The sequence below is a fragment of the Prinia subflava genome, chromosome 25 (genome assembly GCF_021018805.1).
Source record: "Prinia subflava isolate CZ2003 ecotype Zambia chromosome 25, Cam_Psub_1.2, whole genome shotgun sequence".
NCBI lineage: Eukaryota > Metazoa > Chordata > Aves > Passeriformes > Cisticolidae > Prinia > Prinia subflava.
The window spans coordinates 1,367,452-1,386,598 of NC_086271.1; the positions used below are offsets into that span (position 1 = coordinate 1,367,452).

Here is a 19,147-nt window from a genome sequence, read left to right on the forward strand (position 1 = left end):
TTTTTTTTTTTTTTTTTTTTGGTTTTTTTTTGTTTTTTAAGATTATCAAGTTCAAACTGATACATTTCAAAAGAGTTTAGTCAGGCTGGGTGGATACCGGTCATAATTATTTGGGGACACATAAAAAAGTGGGACACTCTCTTGACATTTCCTAGGGAAGTTAGATGTTCCTTTTTATGGAGGCACTGCTTGGACTAATCCCCAAAAAGTTGTCTGAGCCTTGTGCTTAGTCCATGTGTCTCCTCAGCAAGTGATTCTGAGAAATAAGAGCTTATTTTGTTAAGTTGTTCCTAGATTTTGTACCAACAGATGTCCAGTTTTGAAATACTATTTCCATAGCAACTAACTGTGTGAAGATTTCATTCCTTGTGCTGAAACTCAAGATGAGGTGGTTCGTTCCCTTGAATAAGGAAAAAACCCAACAAAACAAATGCAAGCAAAACCCCAAATGCAGCCAAAATAAGAGATTTATCTGATCAGTGTGTCAGAAAAGGCCAGGTGCTGGTTTAGTTGGGAAACCTGTTGGAGTTGGTGTGAGGGCAGTTGAACCCTTTCTTGCAGTGTTTTAGGATCACTGAAGGGTTTCTATTCTTACCTGACTGTTCGCCTTTATCACCGAATTCCCTCAATCGATTCTGTATCTCCTTCCTTGGAGGCTGCTGTCCTAGCTGCTAATTTTCTCCCAGTAAGGGGCAATAAAGCTGAAATTCACCGATGAAGCACCCGGGAATGTTGTAACAGACTGAGAGTGTCTATCAAGTAGTGCTAAAGGCTTTTCTGCATTTGTATAGAGCTGTCCGAGTTCCTTAACTGACAGTCATTGCTGTGTTGATATTTCATGATATACAGAACTATTGTTTTTGAAGTATTTTCAGAGTTCACTGTTGCAAAAAAAAGTTTGTTTCAGTTCTTGTGTAGGAGAGAATTCATTACAAATTATTGTTAAAATACTGATTTGGTGTTAAGTACACAAACCTAAGAACATTTTTTACTAAGCCTAATGTATTAAATATCAAGAGTGAGATAAAGAATGTGAGCAGAACTGAGAAGCTGCCATTAGGATTCCATGGCATATCTGTTCTTTACCACCTGTAAATTAAAATAGCACATAAGATGTAGAAGATCTAATTATATGTTGTAGGCAGTGGGCTGTTAACTGGGGCAGTAACTGTCTGTAATAACAACTGTAGAGGGGGTTTCTTGTAGTGAAAATCATAAGATCTGTGCCATTAGAGTGAGTACACTAACTTAAAGTAGCCCATTTCATGCTGTTACTCTGCATTTATTGGGGGGAACCCTAACCCTAGAAAATTCTTTCATTTTGGAGCTCTGCTTCCCTGGCTGTTCTGCAATTTGCAACTCCGGTTGATTTCTGGAAAAATAAATTCTGAAAAACGAGCACAATAAAGTGACACTTCTCTTCTTTAAGTAAAGGAAAATAGAGATGAGGGACTGCAACCTTAGCCCACTCCCTAAGTGCCAGGAGTAGTACTGGATGAAATTCTCCCCACTTGCATGACAAAGTTCTCAAGGGGACACAAAACAAAGAGCAGAATGGCTCTTGGGCAGAGTTTGAGTGGTGCAGCCTGGGAGCTGCAAACAGGTCCCTTCCACAGGATAAAAGGTGATGGTGACAACACTCTGCACGTGGCTGGTAGCACATCTGTGTTGTGTTTGTAAAGGAGACATCTGATGGGTTCTAGATGTTGGCCTGTCCTCCGTGTCCCACCTGAGAGCTTGCCTGGCTCATTGTTCCTAGTGGAGCTGTCCCTTCCAGCTGCTCTCACATGGGGGAGCAGCTCTCCCTCAGCACCTCCCAAGTGCCAGAAAAGCTGGGCAGTGAGTGAATGTGGGAAGGGAATGCCTGCCAATCCTGGGGTCTGCACTGTAACTACTTTGCTACCAGAGAGTGTTTGCTGTGTCCAAGGGAAGGTAAACCTTTATTGCAGCCTTAGCAATGTGTCACTCATCCAAATTCCAAGAGATGGAAATGAGGCAGTAATTTGGTGGGGATTTTCTGTGTGGAGGATCTGTCAGGTGTCAGGCTGGAGGAAGCAGTGCTGTGACCCTGGATCAAACAGCAACAGCAGAGACTCATTCCATGAGGTGTGTCCTGTGCCAGCTGCCTAGAGTGAGGTCCATGCTGAGTCATTCCCCACTGGGAAACTTGCTGCCAGTTCAGGGATTCTGGGTCTTGAGCTGTCACAGTCAAGTGCCAGTGTGCTGAAGGTCAGATTCTTCTGAATAAGTATTTGTTTTGGGTGAATTAAAACCTCTGTTCTAGGAAACCTTGTCTCACTTTTCTTGTACAATAGTTGTGTTTTCCTTTTCCTGATAAGTTTTTTTTTAAACCTGCATAATTATCATAGAGGGGCTGTGCTTTTGGACTTGTTAGTTGAAATAGTGCGAACCCTTTCTGCTAGCAAGGATTTAAAACTTTGCCCAAAAGTGAAGTGACTCAAGTATATGCATGAAACTGGGTTTATTTTCTGGTTGATAGATAGAAGTGGCTGCAGCTGACTGCAAAGGCTTTAACAACATCACTCCTTTTGGCAGAGTAAATGTACTGTGGTGGAGCAGGAGAAAAACAAGTTTGTTATCTAGTTTCTGCCCTCCTGATGACTCCTGCAGGATTATCATCCCTCACTGTCACCCTGGAGTGGCCAGCCAATAAATTTTATTGCAACGATTTAGTAAAATGAAGAAATTGGCAAACACTTCTGTTAATCTAACCCTGTATTATCTCTGTTCCCTCACTTTTCTGTGGCTCTGTCTTAGAGGCTCCTGTAAACTTCTCTGACTGCCATTTTCAAATAATTCCCTTCAATCCCCAGTGAGCAGGTGAAGTGCAGCAGAAGTTACAAGTTCCCTTCTGTTGGGCTGTAATAAATTCAGTAGTGGCTCCGACACATCCAGAATTCATCTTGGAGGTTTGATCATTGTACTGTGAACTTCACCAGCCAGAACACTGCCTCAGTGTCTTTCCTGGAACAGTTGATGCAGAAAAGGAGTGCAGTTGCTGTAGCAACAAGGAGGGTGAGATAATTAACTCTTGTCTTTCTGACAAGTTGTGAAGTGTGCGCTGCACTGAATCTTGAAGTGGGCTGTGGCAGCACCAGCTTTTGCGTGCCTGTAATGCTGGAAATACTTCCCAAGATCCTGAGAAGAGTGGGGAAGGCAGTGAGAGCAGCTCTTGGGATCTGGGGAGGGGTGGAATCCCTGGGCCCAGCTCTGTGGGGTAAAGAAGCATTGAGGTTGGCAGTTCATTAAGGGCAGTGTCTCCCAAACACAAGAGCAATCCAGGACATTGATTGGGAAGACTCTTGTCTTCACAAGGATCTTGTGGCTGCATCCTAGTGCAGTGTAAGGGAGGGAGAAGCAGGTGTGGGCTACAAAAAAAGAATCCATGAACACTGCCAGGGCTGTAGGGATATTGTTTGGAAAGCCAGTCTACTCTGGAGGGTTCAGGGAGGAGAACAGCAGCAGTGAGAGTTCCAGACCCATGCAACCCCCTCAAGGCAGATGTGCTGCATCCCAGGATGCTGAGGAAGCTGACTGACACTTTCTCCAGGCTGTTTCCTCACCTTTGGAAGTCCCCAGCACTGGGAGGCAAATACTGTGCCCAGCTGTCTAAAGGGCAATCTAGGAAAGTCTGGGCTGCTCAGTTCCTCTGCACTCCTTGGAAAAATCTTGGAGCAAGCCCTCTTGGGAATGTGGAGAAGAGGAAGTGGGAGACTGGAAAGAGTCAGCATGGATTTGCCAATGCTAAAGTATGCCTGACCAGCCTCTTTGATTTCTGTGATTAATTTGGGAATGAAGAAAGTTGAACATAAATAAACAGCAGTTTACTGTTTACTATGTAAAATACAAAGTAGGAATTTACTTTTCTGCCTGGTCATACATTTTCTCCCTCATTCCTGCCTTTTGAGGGAAGTGGTTATTGAAGTTGAGTATACATACACTAACTCTTTGGAATTAGTTAAGTATCACTAGCTTAATTTATCTTCCCTCCAAATTCATTATTGCTGGTTTAATTTTGCATAAGGTATTACACCAAGAGGTAATTCTTGGAGTTATTCCTGCTCCAAAAGACATACAAGGCAGGCAGGAAATTAATCCAGTCACAGGAAAACCCTGGAATAAGGCATGAGTTTGATCATGTGTATTTGTGTATTTCTGGCTGATGGAGTAGAACAAATTGGTTGAGGAAAAACACATTAAGCATTCTGATAAATGCACTATTTCCAAGGTTTTTTTAAAAAGGTAAAAAATTATAAGCAGCACTGGATTATCTCAGCCATATCTCCATGTGCTATCAGTTTATTTCTCAGTGCAGAACTGAGCCTAGCATTGCAGAACTTGAAGTAGTTTTGTTTTAAATGTTGTCAAGTTGGACTCTCTTGCTTTTCCTCTGCTAGTTCTTATGGAATCTGCTTATGGAGAATTAAATTCATGGATTTGGGGGTCATTTTGTAAACCCCTCAGTATTTTGTGGCTGGTTCTTTAAATAACTTAGTGCGATTGCTTACTGCTAATCTGCGTTTTCCTTTGTGCCTAAAATGACCACTGTGCAAGTGTTACTTGAGGACTTCAGCTGAACAACAGCAATTAGGCTTCACCTATCCTAAAAGTGAAGAGCTGGGACAGGTAACAGAGTGTTACAATGGTTTGGTGGCCACAGCCAGCTTCTGGCTATGTTCTGGCATTATTCTGCTGATAATTCTCAAGTCCTTTTGCTGGACTTTCCAGTTAAGATCTTTGAGAATCCAGACTTGTTATCCCTCAGCAGAAGCCCTCTTCAGACACAGGGTTTTGGTGGGGGAAACAGGTTGTTCTGACTAATGTCTGTAACATTTATAAAAGAAATAGCTTTTGTTTCACAGTAGAAATGTGTTACAATGGTAATTAGATAAGTCACACTCTACTTTCTTGTTACAGTGAGACTGGAATACATACCAGCTCTGCTTCTGAGCTGTGCACTTCATTTTTTTTAATCTGCCTTCAGCTTATCTGTGCAATGTTCTTTTTTAGCCATCCATTTTTGCAATGTTTTGTCATGCATCAGGAGAAAGGGTCCTCAGAATATCTTGCATTTCAGGTTGTCCATTGCCAGAGGGAGGTGGATTTGTGTGCTGTTAGTAAAGAGCTCCTGTTGTTGATCTTGGCTGTTGTTATTACTACAAATGAGTAATTGTATTTTAAGTATTATATAAAACAAAGGCAGCCAGAAAGCAAGCCAGAATTACGGTTCTGGTAGGGTGATTTTTGTAGTTTGAAATCTAGAAAATGCTGGTCATGTGTAGGAGGATGGCTGGTTCTTCTTTGAAGTTAAATTTTAGATTTTTATTGCAGTAACTGTTTGGGGGTAAAGGGTATGTGGGAGGCAGTGCTGTAAGTTTCTGAAACTCCTAAAGTTGAAGATGCAACAAGGAGTTTTGAAGGGATAAATATTTTACTGCAAACATCTTAAAAAAAAGCCAAAAAAGGCCACCAACCCCAAAAAGCTGTTAATGAGCTTTAATACCCATTGATAGTCCTTGGCGATGGACAGTCCATTCTCTTCCAAAGATAGCAGTGGTAGGAGTTCCCTTTTTGCACAGATTTGCACACATCTTGCAGATAAAATGCAGTGCTTGTGATTAAATTGTTATTGTGTTGAATAAAAAGCTATTTTTCCTTCTTCTTTCCCCTTCCCCCTTGCCTGTTTTTTTAATTAAGGAGGTACTTGCTATGCACATGCTCTCACATTGTCATTTTTTCAGAAGCAGCAGGAGCAGTGGACTATTTCTGACTTGCCCATGCAACAATCAGGAGGAAAGAGTAACGTAATGAAAATTAGGAACTGTGGGAGCTAGAACTCAGAAATTCAGGAGTCTGACAGTAAATAGACTGTTTCTAGTTTTTATCAGCTGCCCATCTAGGTTCTTACCTTATCTGTGACATTATTATGCACTGTTGTCCCAAACAGGAGACTCATTGGTCATCAATGATTTTTTCCATATCTCTATTTATATGTGCATGTATAATATATACAAAGAACACATTTAATAAAATGTCTTTAAAAATTATCTTGCTTCAACCTCCATAAGAAACGTTTGTGTTGGACAATGGTGAAAGCTGTGACATTTGCATGACTCTGTAAACAAGACCACCCTTCCTTGATGAAATGCAGTTGGTGACCTTGAAGTCTTTTGTGCATCTGGGGATACATCTGCAGCTCTGTTCTCCAAATAGACCTGACTGGTTTCTTTTTTCAGAAAGTTGGAAGTCTGGAAGAATGGTTATTTTTGGATGACTGGGTGCAGCAGTGCTCCAAGGGCATCTTTCTGCTATGAGATTGTGAGTGCTCATGGTACATCAAGCACTTCTGTCCAGGGAAGCAACAGTGTTCTCTCCCAGAACTTGAAGGCAGGCAGAGCCTTTGGCTTTCATTTTATTGTTCAGCTTCTTGCGGTAAGAAGGAGGAATTGATTTCTTTTCTACAGTGATATCCGTGCCTCAGCAGATGCTGGAGATGGCAGTGGCTCCTTCCTTCATACATTCTCCACATCCTCCCCTACGCTCTCAGGCCTCGTCGGCATCTGCCTGGAGGGTTCATTTCTGTCTTCTTGCACCCTAAAACATTGTTCAGAGGTAGAGATGTCAATCAAACCAGCCAGAAACCTTACTGAAGAGATTCTGTGTCAGGACATTTGTAAACTGCTAAGCTGCAGTTTAAGCTAAGCTGCTCTAGAACTGTACCCAACTGAAGTCCACAAATTCAGTCTTGCTGGTGATGCAAGAGGTGTGGGAGCTGCTTGGGTTTTTTCATAGCATGGGTGCTAATTCACATGCAAGGTTTGAATAACTTGTTTCTACCCAGAGATGCAAAGGACATGCCCCATGAGGAGAGATGGGAGCCACGGGGGTGGACACTGGAAGGAGAAAGCAATGCATGCTTTCCCAGATTTCTTTTCTCCTCAGTTTTCCGCTCCATCTGTTGATGCTGGAGGGAGAAGGAGAACCCTTCACCTGCTCCTCTCACTGCTGTGGGGAGAGGTACTCACGTCATCTCGTAGTCAGTGTCCTTGCTTGCCCGGCAGCAGCAGCAGTAGGCGATGATCCCAATCACCACAATGGCAGCAACGACTCCCCCAATGATGCCAGCATACAGAGCTATGTTCATGGATGCTGCGTGGGAAGGGAGCAGTTAGCAGGGGCTGATGTCAGAGGGGAGCAGCACAACCACCGCACTTCAAAGCCCCTGCCAGCCCCAGACTGAGTGGAAGCCACATTAGTTTGACTACAGCAACTGGAAATAATTCTGTGCTGGGTAGCACAGGAGATGTTAGCTACTGACAGGGAGGGGCCCCTGGATCTGAACAACTGCTCTTCTTTGTCTATAAAGTTTAGTTTCAGACATCACAAATTCAGTGCTGTCTGACTCTATAGAGTTTTTTTGTCATTTTTGGGCTAACCCAAGGAGTTGGTGAGTGCTCTACCACCATGTAAACCAGTGGAGAGGTCTCTCTTAAAGGTGTGCAGAAACCAGGTAACATTCCCCTCCTTAAATGCTTTGAGCCAAGATATTCTCTCTGGTACTTCTCTTGCCCAAGGCAGCCCCATCTCTTACGTGGCACAACGCTGACTGTCATGTTGCAAAATTCCGTTCCCACAACGTTTGTTGAAGTGCAGATGTAAAAGCCAGAGGTGTCTGCTGAGATGTTCTTCAGAGTTATTTGTTGCCCTGTTGTGAAACACAAATGGGGCCAAAAAAGAAAAGAATTAAAGCAAGGAAGGAAGTGGCAAGAGCAGCCCTCCAGTTCCAGCCCAGGATGGTTGGAGCGATGAGAGGTTATTAAAGCTGATGGATTGCTCTCTCTTGCTCGGGAGCTGCCATGCTCATCCCTAGGTTTTAGTGATTTGTGGGAGGATAAACAGAAGTGTGCTGTTTTGATTACAGGGAACATGTGGTATTTAAATATTCCTTTTAGAAAGAAAATTGTAGGTGGAGTGTGAGAAGTGTCTGTGCTTAGAGAAAGCTTTTTTGTTTTGGCATTGGATTTTGAGAATGTCAGATGCCCAAATCAGGACCTGGCTCTGGGAACTGGCCATCTTGATGAATTAACTTGTTAAACAACAGAAAGCTCTGCAGTCCTGCAGCTCTTAGGATTTCAGATGTGAATTATTTAGCAACGAGGGGAAAAGTTTTCTAGTCTGGGAGAAGCCACACAGGCTCTGTAAATAAACAAAGAGGAAGAACTCCAGTGACACGACTGCAGTGATGCTGATGCTTTCTGTCCAACCTCACACAGCTCAGAACCACAGGCTGAAGCTTGGCTATCTGCTCAGGCAGTCAGTTTGTTTGTTATATCTCCAGCTGATATGGATATGTAGTCCATGCTTTTTGCTTGAAAGCAAAAGACTGAATACTTTTTAACGACTTTCCTGTTTCCCTGGGATCTTACTTTTTTATGTTTAGGATTTGCTGGCACCTAGTGCCGGGTAGTAGAAGAGCATGCAAACCGAGAAATGACAGACCGTATGCTTGCTGGATTTTTAATTTTTTTTCCTTTAGTGTCTACATACTCCTTGTATTTATTTACTTGTCTCCCTCTTCTTCCTTTTTTTTTTTTTTTTTTTGAGGGGGGAGGGGGGTGACATTTGTAGCTGTCAAAGTCTTAATCTAGAAGAGGAATTTAAATCCTCCTAATAACTCAGAAGTAACTGAGTGAGTGAAATGGGGAGAAATGTGGGTCAGGTACTGTCAGCTCTGGAGTGTCTCCTGAGGGGGTTCTGCACACTTCGCAGCTGTGGGAGGTGCTCAGCACAGAAGGCAATTGCCTGTGGTGACAACAGGACACCCAGCCAGCCTGTGGCACCAGGGGACAGTCGGCACATTGCTCGGCCGTGGGTGCTCCGCTGAAAGCAGAAATGAGGTGGGAACGGGCCAGCAGAGAGAGACTCCTGTGCCGGGGAAGGACGGGGTGGCAGCAGAGGCTGCTGCTGTGAAAGTCCCGCGGTGCTCAGGGCTGTGCGTGATTCGCTGGCACCACTTAGTGGCAGTGAAATGAATAAAGTTCCTGCCCCTGGTGATACTTTGTCCTTCGCATGTTTTATGCCAGAACCGGCTGTGAGAGTGGAATATCCTGTGGAGTCTCATCATCTTTAGTTTACTTCCCTTAAACCAGGAAGGGTAGGTACAAGATACTTAGTCTTTCCAAAGCTGGACAGGCCAGGAAAAAACAAAGTTGTTTAATGAAATAAATCTGAGACCTCTGTCAAGTGATACACGTGAAAGAGTATTAAACCCTTATTTCTGTGTAAATAGTTCTGTCAAGTTTCTGTTGTGGGGAAATTCATCTCCTTTTTCCTTCCAGATTCTGGCTTAAAATGAAAGCAAATAAAATATTAGGGCCTATGTGTCTGTCCTACAGAACCAGAAGCCTTTTTCTTGCTCAAAGCAGGAATGGTGTAACTTTGTCATACCCCCTTACTCTAGGTGAGGGGTCATCTCTGGAAGAAAGATTCAGAGCCACCTTTTGTTTCCTTGCATTTAGAAAGAGTTCTGCTCGTTGTCAAGCAAGCTGGGATGTAAAGACAGTTAAAAAACTCAGTGTTGTTCCTCATGTTATGCCTTATTCCCAGGAACTGAGAGATAATTATTTCTGGCTGCTTCCAGAGTCATCCAGCTTTCTCACCGAGGAGAGCTGAAGTTCAAGTCTTTCTGACCATTCTTGCTGCAGGTAGGAGTCCTTTTCCCCCTGCTAAGTTACTCATGAGCATGTCTTGTATCAAAAGGACAACTTTTCAAAATGCTGTTCAGAGAACATCCTAGAATAAGCCTTAAGAGCATTTTTGGATTTGCATTTTAAGATCATTCCAGCCCTCATCTGCAGAGACCTCAACGCCTTGATGTCTGTGGATTTCACATACCTTCTGCGTTTGGTAGCAGACGGGGCTCATTTTGCACACTGAAACTTTGCCAGGTGTATTTGGGCGTTGGGGAGCCCTCACGAGAGACACAGGTCAGGTTGATTGTCTGTCCATATTGTGGTGTCCCCAGAATGTTGCATTCTGGCTTGGATGGCGCAACTGAAGGGAGAAAAAAGGAACTGTATTAATCAGTCTTTCAATGGTTTTTATTCTTGCAAGCAGAGGCTGGTCTTGCACCTGCCACTTTCTTCTTAAAGTGAGTTTCTAATTTGTTTCTCCCTTTTTGGCACTGGAAAGCCAAGAAGGAATTGCAAGATGATTTTTGGGATATGTCTAATCGTGTTAGGTAACCCATCCTTTGATAACTGGAGTATGACAGGCCACAGGGGGGATGAGGAAAGCCCCGGAATGACGCCTGGATTGTCAGGACAGTGAGCTGCACAACTCTGAAGGCTGTTTTCACAGCTGGCTGTGTGAGGGAGTGGCACGCTCTACGCATGCCAGCATCCTTCCATAGGAGTAGGAAAAGACCAAAGGTGGAGTTGGGGATGACAACTTTTTTTTTGGCTCTTAGGAAATCTGTTGTTCAAACCCATGTGGACATCAGAGGAAGGGCAGGTGTGTCTGGCAGGGGAGTGGCGTTGCCTGTGTCACCTCACCCAGGACAAAGAGGTCCAGGAGCGCGGTCTGTGCGGGGAAGTCGTTGCGGAGGCGGACGCTGCAGGCGTAGGTCCCGTTGTCCTCCATGGTCACGGCACTGATGGTGATGCTGATGTCCCCGCTGTCGATGTCGCCGCTGAACTGGATGCGGTGGTCGTAGCCCTCCCCGTACTGCACGAACCCGTCAAAATACCGCGTCACAATGTCCATCTGGCAAGAGAGGGAGGGGACAGGATCAGTCTCGGTTTGTCCTGCCTGAGTCTGCCACGCAACTCCACGAATCAGCCCACTCTGAAAGAGCAGCTTGGAAAAGAGGACCTTAAACTGCACCAGTTTGAGAAAAAGACAAAAAACCATAGAAATTCAAAAGGACCTCTGTTTCCATCTGGAATCTTCTTCTTACACCTTATCTGAAATCAGAGATGGCGGATTTCTTTTGCTGGGGCTTATTCCTTTTCCTCACCACGAGACTTGTCTGAGACCCATGTCAGTCAGATTGCCCTATGGTTACACAAACTCTCCCAGCAAGGATCTCCAGAGAAGAAACCCTTGGCAGTTCCTGCAAGGAGTTCTCCAAAGGCTGCTTCCCTTCCCACTAATTCCCAAGAAGTCAAGGAGAACTTTAAGAAGTTTCTTAACCTTCAAATGAATGTAGGAGACCTCAAGAATCTCTCCATGTACTGGTATATGAACTTAAAACTTTTTATACAGTATCAAAGACATGTGTCTTAGACATACACATTTATATGTGTGCTTATATTTTTAGAAATTATCTGTTTCACATGTTTTAATTGGTGTATACCCCACAGTATGTACAGTGGTGTATCCTCAGTAAACAGCTGTAAGACCAAGAGAGAGGAGGAAGAGGGGTGGGGGCTTGCCTGGTGTTGTGCAATAGATTTGGGATAAATTGCATCTAGACTCGGCATTTCCATTTGCACAGTTCTGGGAGTAAAAAAAAGCCTGGAAGGAATCTTTTTCTTCCAACATCCATTCCCACAGCTTCCACCTCCTGTCCTTTCTTGGATGCCCTCTCATCTGTTTCTTCGTGCAGCTCAGTTTACCTTTTTACTGATTTTTCTCCAGACAAGCAGGTCTGCTCTGTCAACAACTGCGCTCGTTTTAAAATTACAGCGCAGGGTAGCGTTTCTTCCTCTTGCCACTTGGATTTGCCTCGCAGGTGCTTCCACAGTGAGGGTGTGAGCAGACACCAGAACTAGGAAGAGAATAAATGCTGCACTCAGCAAAAATAACAACATCTGGATTCCATGATAGTCTCTTTGGCTTCCTTACATGCCACAATAACCCCTCATTCCCTGTCATTCCCCACTGAGCAAGAGGTGATGTGTGCTGGGGCTGATTTGCTGCAGGATGGCTTAGAGCTAAACTCTGCTCTCTGTTCCTTGCTTCCCTCTTCTTCACCTACTCCAATATTGCCATGGAGTCTAGAAAGACTCTTTTTTTCCTGAGCCCTCCTTCAGCGTGACTGATGCTCTTTGACAGTTCAGAATGTACAGAGGGAGACAGATAAACAGATACTACAAGTGCATCAGCAGTCTTAAGGATTCAGGCTAAACTAACAAACTGATACTGTCAAATTTCAAGGATCAGGAAAACTGTCAAATAACTTGCCTAGATCCAAATCCAGAGAAAAGTGACATTTTGTGCTAGGGAATCAAAACTTGTTCACATTTCTCATCCCTGAAAACAGGGATGAAAAAAAACTCTAGAGAAGCAAAGAGTGATTGAAAGAAACAAGGAAAGAATAGCTCTTAGGTTTTTTTAAAAAAATGAGTAAGGTAGTAGTCACCTTTCTGCAAGAACTCCAGCTCCTGCCTCTGGAGCACAGGAATAGCTGAGATTTGAATGCAACAGAAATCCCTCTGTGCCCTGAGGAAGCACACAGGGTGCAGGGCAGGTGTTTCTTTTACACTGAATTCCTTCTGATTTGCTCTTAGTTCATGCCTGAGCATTGCCTGGTGGGCAGGTCTTTGTTTTTCTCAGAACTGAGCTGGACATTTATGTCTGCCCTGCCATAGGTGACCTTCATGCCTGCAGGAGTGCATGGTTAAAAACACCTGCTTTCTCGTAACAGTTTATGTGGGTTCTGTGTTTGGGTTTGCTGGTTTGAGGCTTTGGTTTTGTTTGTTTTTTAAATGGCACCATCATTTGTGCAAATTGCTTGGGAAAACTGTAAATGGCAAGGAAGGAAGTGCTGCTCAGAGGTCTCCCGTGACAAAGAGGAATGTGGTGCACTAAGGAGGAAAGAGGAGGGGGGCTTCCCCCATGAGAGGCATGCTGCATGTGGTGGTGAAGGTTTGCTTCTGAAAGCTGAGTCACTGTTCCCTGGAGAGGAGTCGTCTGAAAAGTTGCCACCTCGCAAACTTTGGGTCCTCATTCTGCCATATCTTTGTCCAGGTTAGATTTATAAGGAAGTGTAATGTGTAAGGGAGAGAGCAAAGGATTTCCAGATCCCACCTTGAGTTGCAAACTGGTTGTGAACACCCACTTTAGACAGGAAAAGCGCACAGCCCCGTGCACTAGGTCAGGAAGTGGGGAAACTGAGAACTGCCAGATCCTTGACTAGCACTGAACGAATGTCCCTTAGAAAGTAACAGTGTCTGGACCCAAAGGGCTGTGTTGTCACTGCAGTAAGAACCTGGGGTGACAATTCAAGTAATTGCAAAGGGTGCTGTGGGACAGTTGGCACAGAGATCTGCTTTTAGCCTGAATTCCCATCTTTTTGCATGCCCTGCCCATGACCAGGTTGTTCCATGGGCTCTCCCAGTTCATGGTCAGGTGTGTTTTCACCTCTTCCTGTGTGACACATCAATAGTGGCTTTGGTTCTCTTGGGGATTATTTAATTTACAACTGCTGACAGTTATGAGAAGCAAACCAGGGCAAAGTATTTCTAACATGCTTTTATTGCAGCCACTCCCAGATCGTTCCCTGCTCTGGAGCACCCAGAGTAAGGCCCATGTTTGCACAGCCCCGGGGCTCTTTCTGACTGCTGTTTTCATGCGCCCTCCTTATGAGAGACACCTGTGAAAACTTTCTCCTTGCTTGTTGCGACTAGATAGAGGTGCTTTCCTGCATTTAGGTGAAAAGCACCACTGTCTGTACTAGGAGATGGAGCAAAACCCATTTCCTGATCTTTTTGTCACTCAGAAACTTGTTCCTCTGGGCTGGGGTTCACTGCCAGGTCATAAACACAGCCCTGAGGCAGAGAAGAAACTGCCCAACCCTAAGACTTCTTTTCCTTCTTCCAGTTGGATGAGTCAAACCCTGCAATAAATAAGATCTTTCTTTTCTTGCAGACATGTTTGGTGCAGAGTTGGGGAGCAGCTGAACCCAACACTTGTGAGGCACAGCCTGTAACACACTTATTCATCTGTTGCTGTCACCCTCACATCCCTCTTTTTCTGGTGCTCTTCATTTGTCACACACATCTCTTTCTGCATCCCAGAAGGAGCTTCCGTCTCTCGGGGAAGCAACACATTTTCATTCTGAGATGTCATTGTCTCAGACTGACTTCTTCCCACTTGTCACATTTCAGTTCAGAGTCACCATGTTTAGTGGTTTTGTGGTTTATTCTTCTGATGGAAAAAAATCTATTCAAAATATATCTGAACGGAGGGGAAGCAAATTCTGAAAGAACTTCAAAAAAGGAGAAGGCAAATAGCTTACATACCACTAGAGAGAGAATGTCACCTAGATTTAAGCTCTAGAATTACTTTTTTGTGTGTTATCACTTTGTATGTTTATAACATTTTAAGAAATTGAGAAAGGTTTTGTCTCCCTCTGCATAACTTAGAGATTTGTACTTGTACAAAGAAAGAAGAAAATCAAAGTGACATTTCTACATACACTTTCCTTACTGAGTAGCTGTTAACAGACTGAAGGGTAATTAATACAATTACAGGAATATTTTGTTTGCTGAAATAAATTGAGATTGTGATCAAGGGAAAAAAAAGAGCTTCATTTTACATACTTATTTCTCTCTGAAAAGTTCCCCATACTTAATCTGCATAGCATGAAAGGTGAGAATAATGAAAAGAGAGAGTGAATACCAATGGCATTTCACAAGTTACATAATGATCATCAAACCATGACCCAAGTCACATTTGTTGCATGTGGAGCCCATCCACTTTTCCTGATTACTTTACAAACTTTGTGAATTTCCTTTCTGTGGGTCTTACTGTTGAAGTGAGGTTTTCAGGATTTTTAGTTAAAAAACCCCAAGCAATTCCCATGTGCATAGCTTGGTCTGAGGCCTGGAATAAGCCATAGGAACATTGATGTAAGAAGATGAGACAGGACAGAAAGCAGTGGAACTGAGAGTTCCAGAGGAGGAAGTTTCTTCTTCAGAGATAAATATTGTATTAAGAGAAACCAATAAAACTGTTTATGAAAAATACTTTCCAGCTTCATGAAGAACAGCATTTTTTCCCACTCATATCAGTTTTGGGAAATACCTGTGTCTGGACATTCAGCACAGAGATTGGTACACACACTTGTCTGGCCATAAGCACAAAGGAATCTTCACTAAACAAAAAAGAGACATACAAAGTGCACTGGAGTCCTTGTACTTAGTAGTGCTGTTTGCTTCCACCCAACCCTCGAGGACATAACCAAATTAGTACTCACTTGCACTGAAAATGAACAGCCCAAGTCCTTTCATTGCCGTCCCCCTCATCTCTCCTTTGTTTCACTCAAGGTGCTCTTCCTTGTGATCTCCAGGAGGCTGGGTAGGTAATTGAAGCCCTTTCCCTGAAGGGCTGCTTTGCAGTGGCATCACAGGGTGACTTCCTCAAGTCTTTTAAAGTGCTTCTGCCCCAGCCTGCCCCTCCCAGCTAGAATGACAAGCCACATCACCAGTAGGCTTTGACATCACTTTCTGCTCCCTGTAAACCTGTGCACTCCTTCCCCAGTTGTGAACTTTGTCCCACAATTAAATGGCCTTTCCCTGTTTCTCCCAACACGCAGGTGCATGAAGCAAGGGAAGGGTGCGGTGGGACTGGGAGTGGAGTGTGCAGTGCTGCTGAAGTCATGCATGTGATGACAGGCAACTAGGGGAGCATAAAGCTCATTTTTCTCAAATATTTATTAAGGAACAGAGTTAAAAAGGTATTAAAGTGTTTCACAATGCAGGCAGCAGCCCACATCCAGGCTTTAAGGACCTGAGGGGCCTGACTCCATTTACTTTAAATACTCATACGAATAATAGTTTATGGGAGTTGGATGACTAATGGGTTATCTAAATATAAGTAAGGCACATCTCAGCCAGGTTCTTACTCCCTTATGCCCACTGTTCACTGCCCAGTGTGTGGCTTGCACAACAGCCACAGGTACCAAAGGTGCTTCTCCCTCTCTGCTGCAAAGGCTGTTCAGATCACCCCATGGCTTGCAGCACTCTGGTGATGGGTCTGTCGAGGCATGGGCACTGCACAGCCAGCACTGCTCACGTGCTCTGGATGGGCACAGGGAAGTCACAAATAATTGCTGCTATAATTGACTGAAGAGTAGAAGGGAGACTGATGGCAGCTGAGGAAAACATCTGACATTACATTTAACTGAGGGCACTGTATCTTCTAAACACTTCACTGCCACTGGGCAGCAAGGGATGTTTCCATGTGGGACAGTCATCTTTGCTCTATTTGAAGCCATTTGTGGGACAAAGTCGCTTTTAGGGTGTGAGTGATCATTTCGGGCATCTTAGATGGAGACGTCATGTTCTTAGGCGTCAATTTGAGATGAAATTAGTCATACAATGCAGTCCATTACTGATGAACCTTGGATTTTGAAGGAGGCATCCACAGAAGTAGTTGTCCACACTGGATACCTGTGTTTAGTGCAGTAAAGCAGACCTGTATCTTTCTCTTGTGCTGACCTCAGATGTGACGGCTAACAGCTGGCCTGAAGGCCTCACAGATACAGGTAACCCTGACCTTGGTTTGATCAGCCTGTACCCGTGAGAAAAGGAAGTATACATCTTTAAGGAAGAAAGCACGGAAAAGCAGAAGGACTTCACGGCAAGGAATGGATGCTGGCCAGTCTTTGGTGAGCACATAAGCATTGGCCAGTGAGCTGGGTGGCAACAAGTTACTTACTTGCCAGTTGGGATCGAACACGTGGTGTTTGAAAACCATAGAAATATGAGCTGTGAACAATAAAGATCACTATTGCTGCTTGAAGCTTAGAATGTCGTGTCCGTCTCTACTGTGACATCAGACTGTGTGGTAAATCTGCCAAAAGCCACACTGAAGATTTGCCTTTTGGTCCATATGGCTGTTGTTCAAAATACCTCCAGGACAATGAAGCTTAGGAGTGACTGGAAATCCAATCCCTCTGATAGAAAGGACCATCTATCTGTACTTCTGTGCTTGATGCATAACCTCAGTTCTCTTCAGACTGTTAGCACAAAGCAAAGTAAAGCACATAAAAGTACAGAAACTTTATTCTTCAGGAATCTTCCAAATGAGGACAGCCAGTAGAAAAAATCATCCTGTTGTGTCTCATCTTTGACAAGCTGCAGGAGATGGCAAGGACCCTGCAAAGAGAAGGGGAGACATTTTCCAAAAACAGCTTTTTAACTAACCTCAAAATGTTAACTGTAAATTACTTAAGATTTAAAAGCTGGAGCAAGGTCAGTAGTCTACTTTCTTGTCTTTAGAGCCCACAAGGGTGTGGTTCCTCACAAGGATGAGTTCCTTAAATGTTTACCTCCCTTAAAGACTTAAAGACCTTTGTGACTTGATCACACATCCTCCAGAAAGAGACCTGCAGGATCTTCACTCCAGCTTCCGCTTTTGATTTTGCTCCCATTTAATATTTTGAGTCTGATGAACAGATGTCACTGTGACAGAAATGCTATCACTGTACACCATCCAAGTACACTTTCAGGTAATTTAAGTTCTTCACATAACAGTTTCACATAACCACAGGAAGTTACTAAAGTGCAGAGACTAAACTTGGTCAGCTTGCTGTTATCCTCTTCACAGGATCATTTATACAACCTCTCTTTCCTGTCTTCTTCCCAGTAACTTCAAAACCCACTTGACTGATTTCAGTTGAATTCGATGGACAGATGGCAATCTTAAAGATGGAAAGTTCTTTCAGTCTCATAAGAATCAGTAATCCAAATCAGTTGGGGTAAGAGAGAAATCTAAATGGTACCTCTTAGGTGTTAATACTTGTCTTCATTCCAAGAATCTGTGGTTTCACAACATGATGGGTCTCACCTTTTGTGCAGCCAGGCAGACAGGGAAATGCAGTAGAGTGAGTAGTCACAGAGACTGCCTCATCTCATATTGGTGTGGAAGTGATTTACTGGTGGGGACATTTTTACCCTGCCTCTATCAGCCCTCTGATTCATCACAAGTAAATAAGTTGGCACTGAGATGGATTATATTCATTGTTTTGGAGATTTGGCTAAGACTGGTTTCCTAGGTATCGGTGAGAGCGTATGCTTCAGCACCTGATACTTACATAAATCTGATATTATATTGCTTGTTTTAGATGCTCTATATTTATAGCTTTTGTTAAATATTTAAGCCTAGATTGGAAAAGGTATTTAGGCACTTTTATCCTGTCACTTTTCCCTGACAGCTCTTGTTGGGGGTCTCAGGAGCAGACTGCTTTAATGTTTACGATTTTAAGAGATTTTATATCTGTTTCTGGGTTGATTCTCTTTCCCTATCTAGCATGAGCTGACAAAGCTCACAAGCATTGGCACCACACCTAGAAGAGCTGCCATAGGTACCAGCAGCACTGCCAAAGCTTTGCATATCAGCTTCTTTGTCCCTCACCTGTGAGCAATGCAAACCCTTGAAGTATTATTTTTGCTGATGGCTGCAGCTCGGGGGAATCTTTTTGCTGACGTATAGGATTTTTAGGGGATATTATTTTGTTATTTAAATAAAACTGCCATTGGCATGAAAAGCTTTAGTACGAAACAAGAGTGACTTCATTGTGTTGCCAAAAATACATGCTCCTATAAGGCCTGCCTGTGAAAGCCAATGAGGAATATGCATAGGTAGCAGCATGCTAACACTATAAATCTTTGCAACTCTTGCCAGTAAAGAGAAGAAGGAACATCGGGATCCCATCTTTCCCTCCTAAGAGGACAGCACCTGTTCGTGTTCAGTTCAGGTTCATCTGTGAATGAATACATTAGCCACCAATAACAGATGCCCAACCACTTACAGCTCTCTTTGCTATGTTTGCAGGTGCAAACAGTCATTAGCAAAGATTTCTGTCATCCTGGCCTCTGCTCGGTATGGTCACCTTGATCCCCAAACCCAACAAGCTGTGGCCAGCAGTGAGGAGGAGTTGCTGGGCTGCCTGCTCTGAGTGTTCCTACAAGTCTTTAACCTACAGGGTCCTCTCACCATCTCCACATCTGAAGGGTTGCAGTGGACATGGCAGGGCCTTCACCATCCTTGGCTGCACTTGTATCCTAAAGATTCACAATTAGGATTTTCAGAAGCAGCTCAGTGACTTAAAATCGTCTGTTTTTATTGTGTGCCAATGGTATATGTGTTCCCACAACATTTAGGTCCTTTGAAAGCT

The 19,147-nt window shown here is 43.7% G+C and overlaps 1 protein-coding gene across 6 annotated transcripts in view; it reads right to left on the reverse strand.

Annotated features, from left to right (window-relative positions):
- Positions 1-7: 7 nt before the first annotated feature.
- Positions 8-19,147, reverse strand: part of GPA33 (glycoprotein A33) — a 56,118-nt gene continuing 36,978 nt past the window's right edge. For 3 of the 6 annotated variants that reach the window (XM_063419260.1, XM_063419259.1, XM_063419261.1), the window contains 7 exons: positions 15,224-17,126; positions 11,640-11,791; positions 10,575-10,785; positions 9,916-10,074; positions 7,613-7,726; positions 7,047-7,170; positions 8-6,615 (listed from right to left, as the gene is read on the reverse strand). In XM_063419260.1, coding sequence (XP_063275330.1) covers positions 6,534-6,615; positions 7,047-7,170; positions 7,613-7,726; positions 9,916-10,074; positions 10,575-10,785; positions 11,640-11,791; positions 15,224-15,272 — 891 coding nt within the window. In that variant the 5' untranslated portion in view covers positions 15,273-17,126 and the 3' untranslated portion in view covers positions 8-6,533. The remainder of the gene's footprint in view (positions 6,616-7,046; positions 7,171-7,612; positions 7,727-9,915; positions 10,075-10,574; positions 10,786-11,639; positions 11,792-15,223; positions 17,127-19,147) is intronic. The other 3 variants (XM_063419258.1, XM_063419256.1, XM_063419257.1) reach the window with 1 other exon arrangement.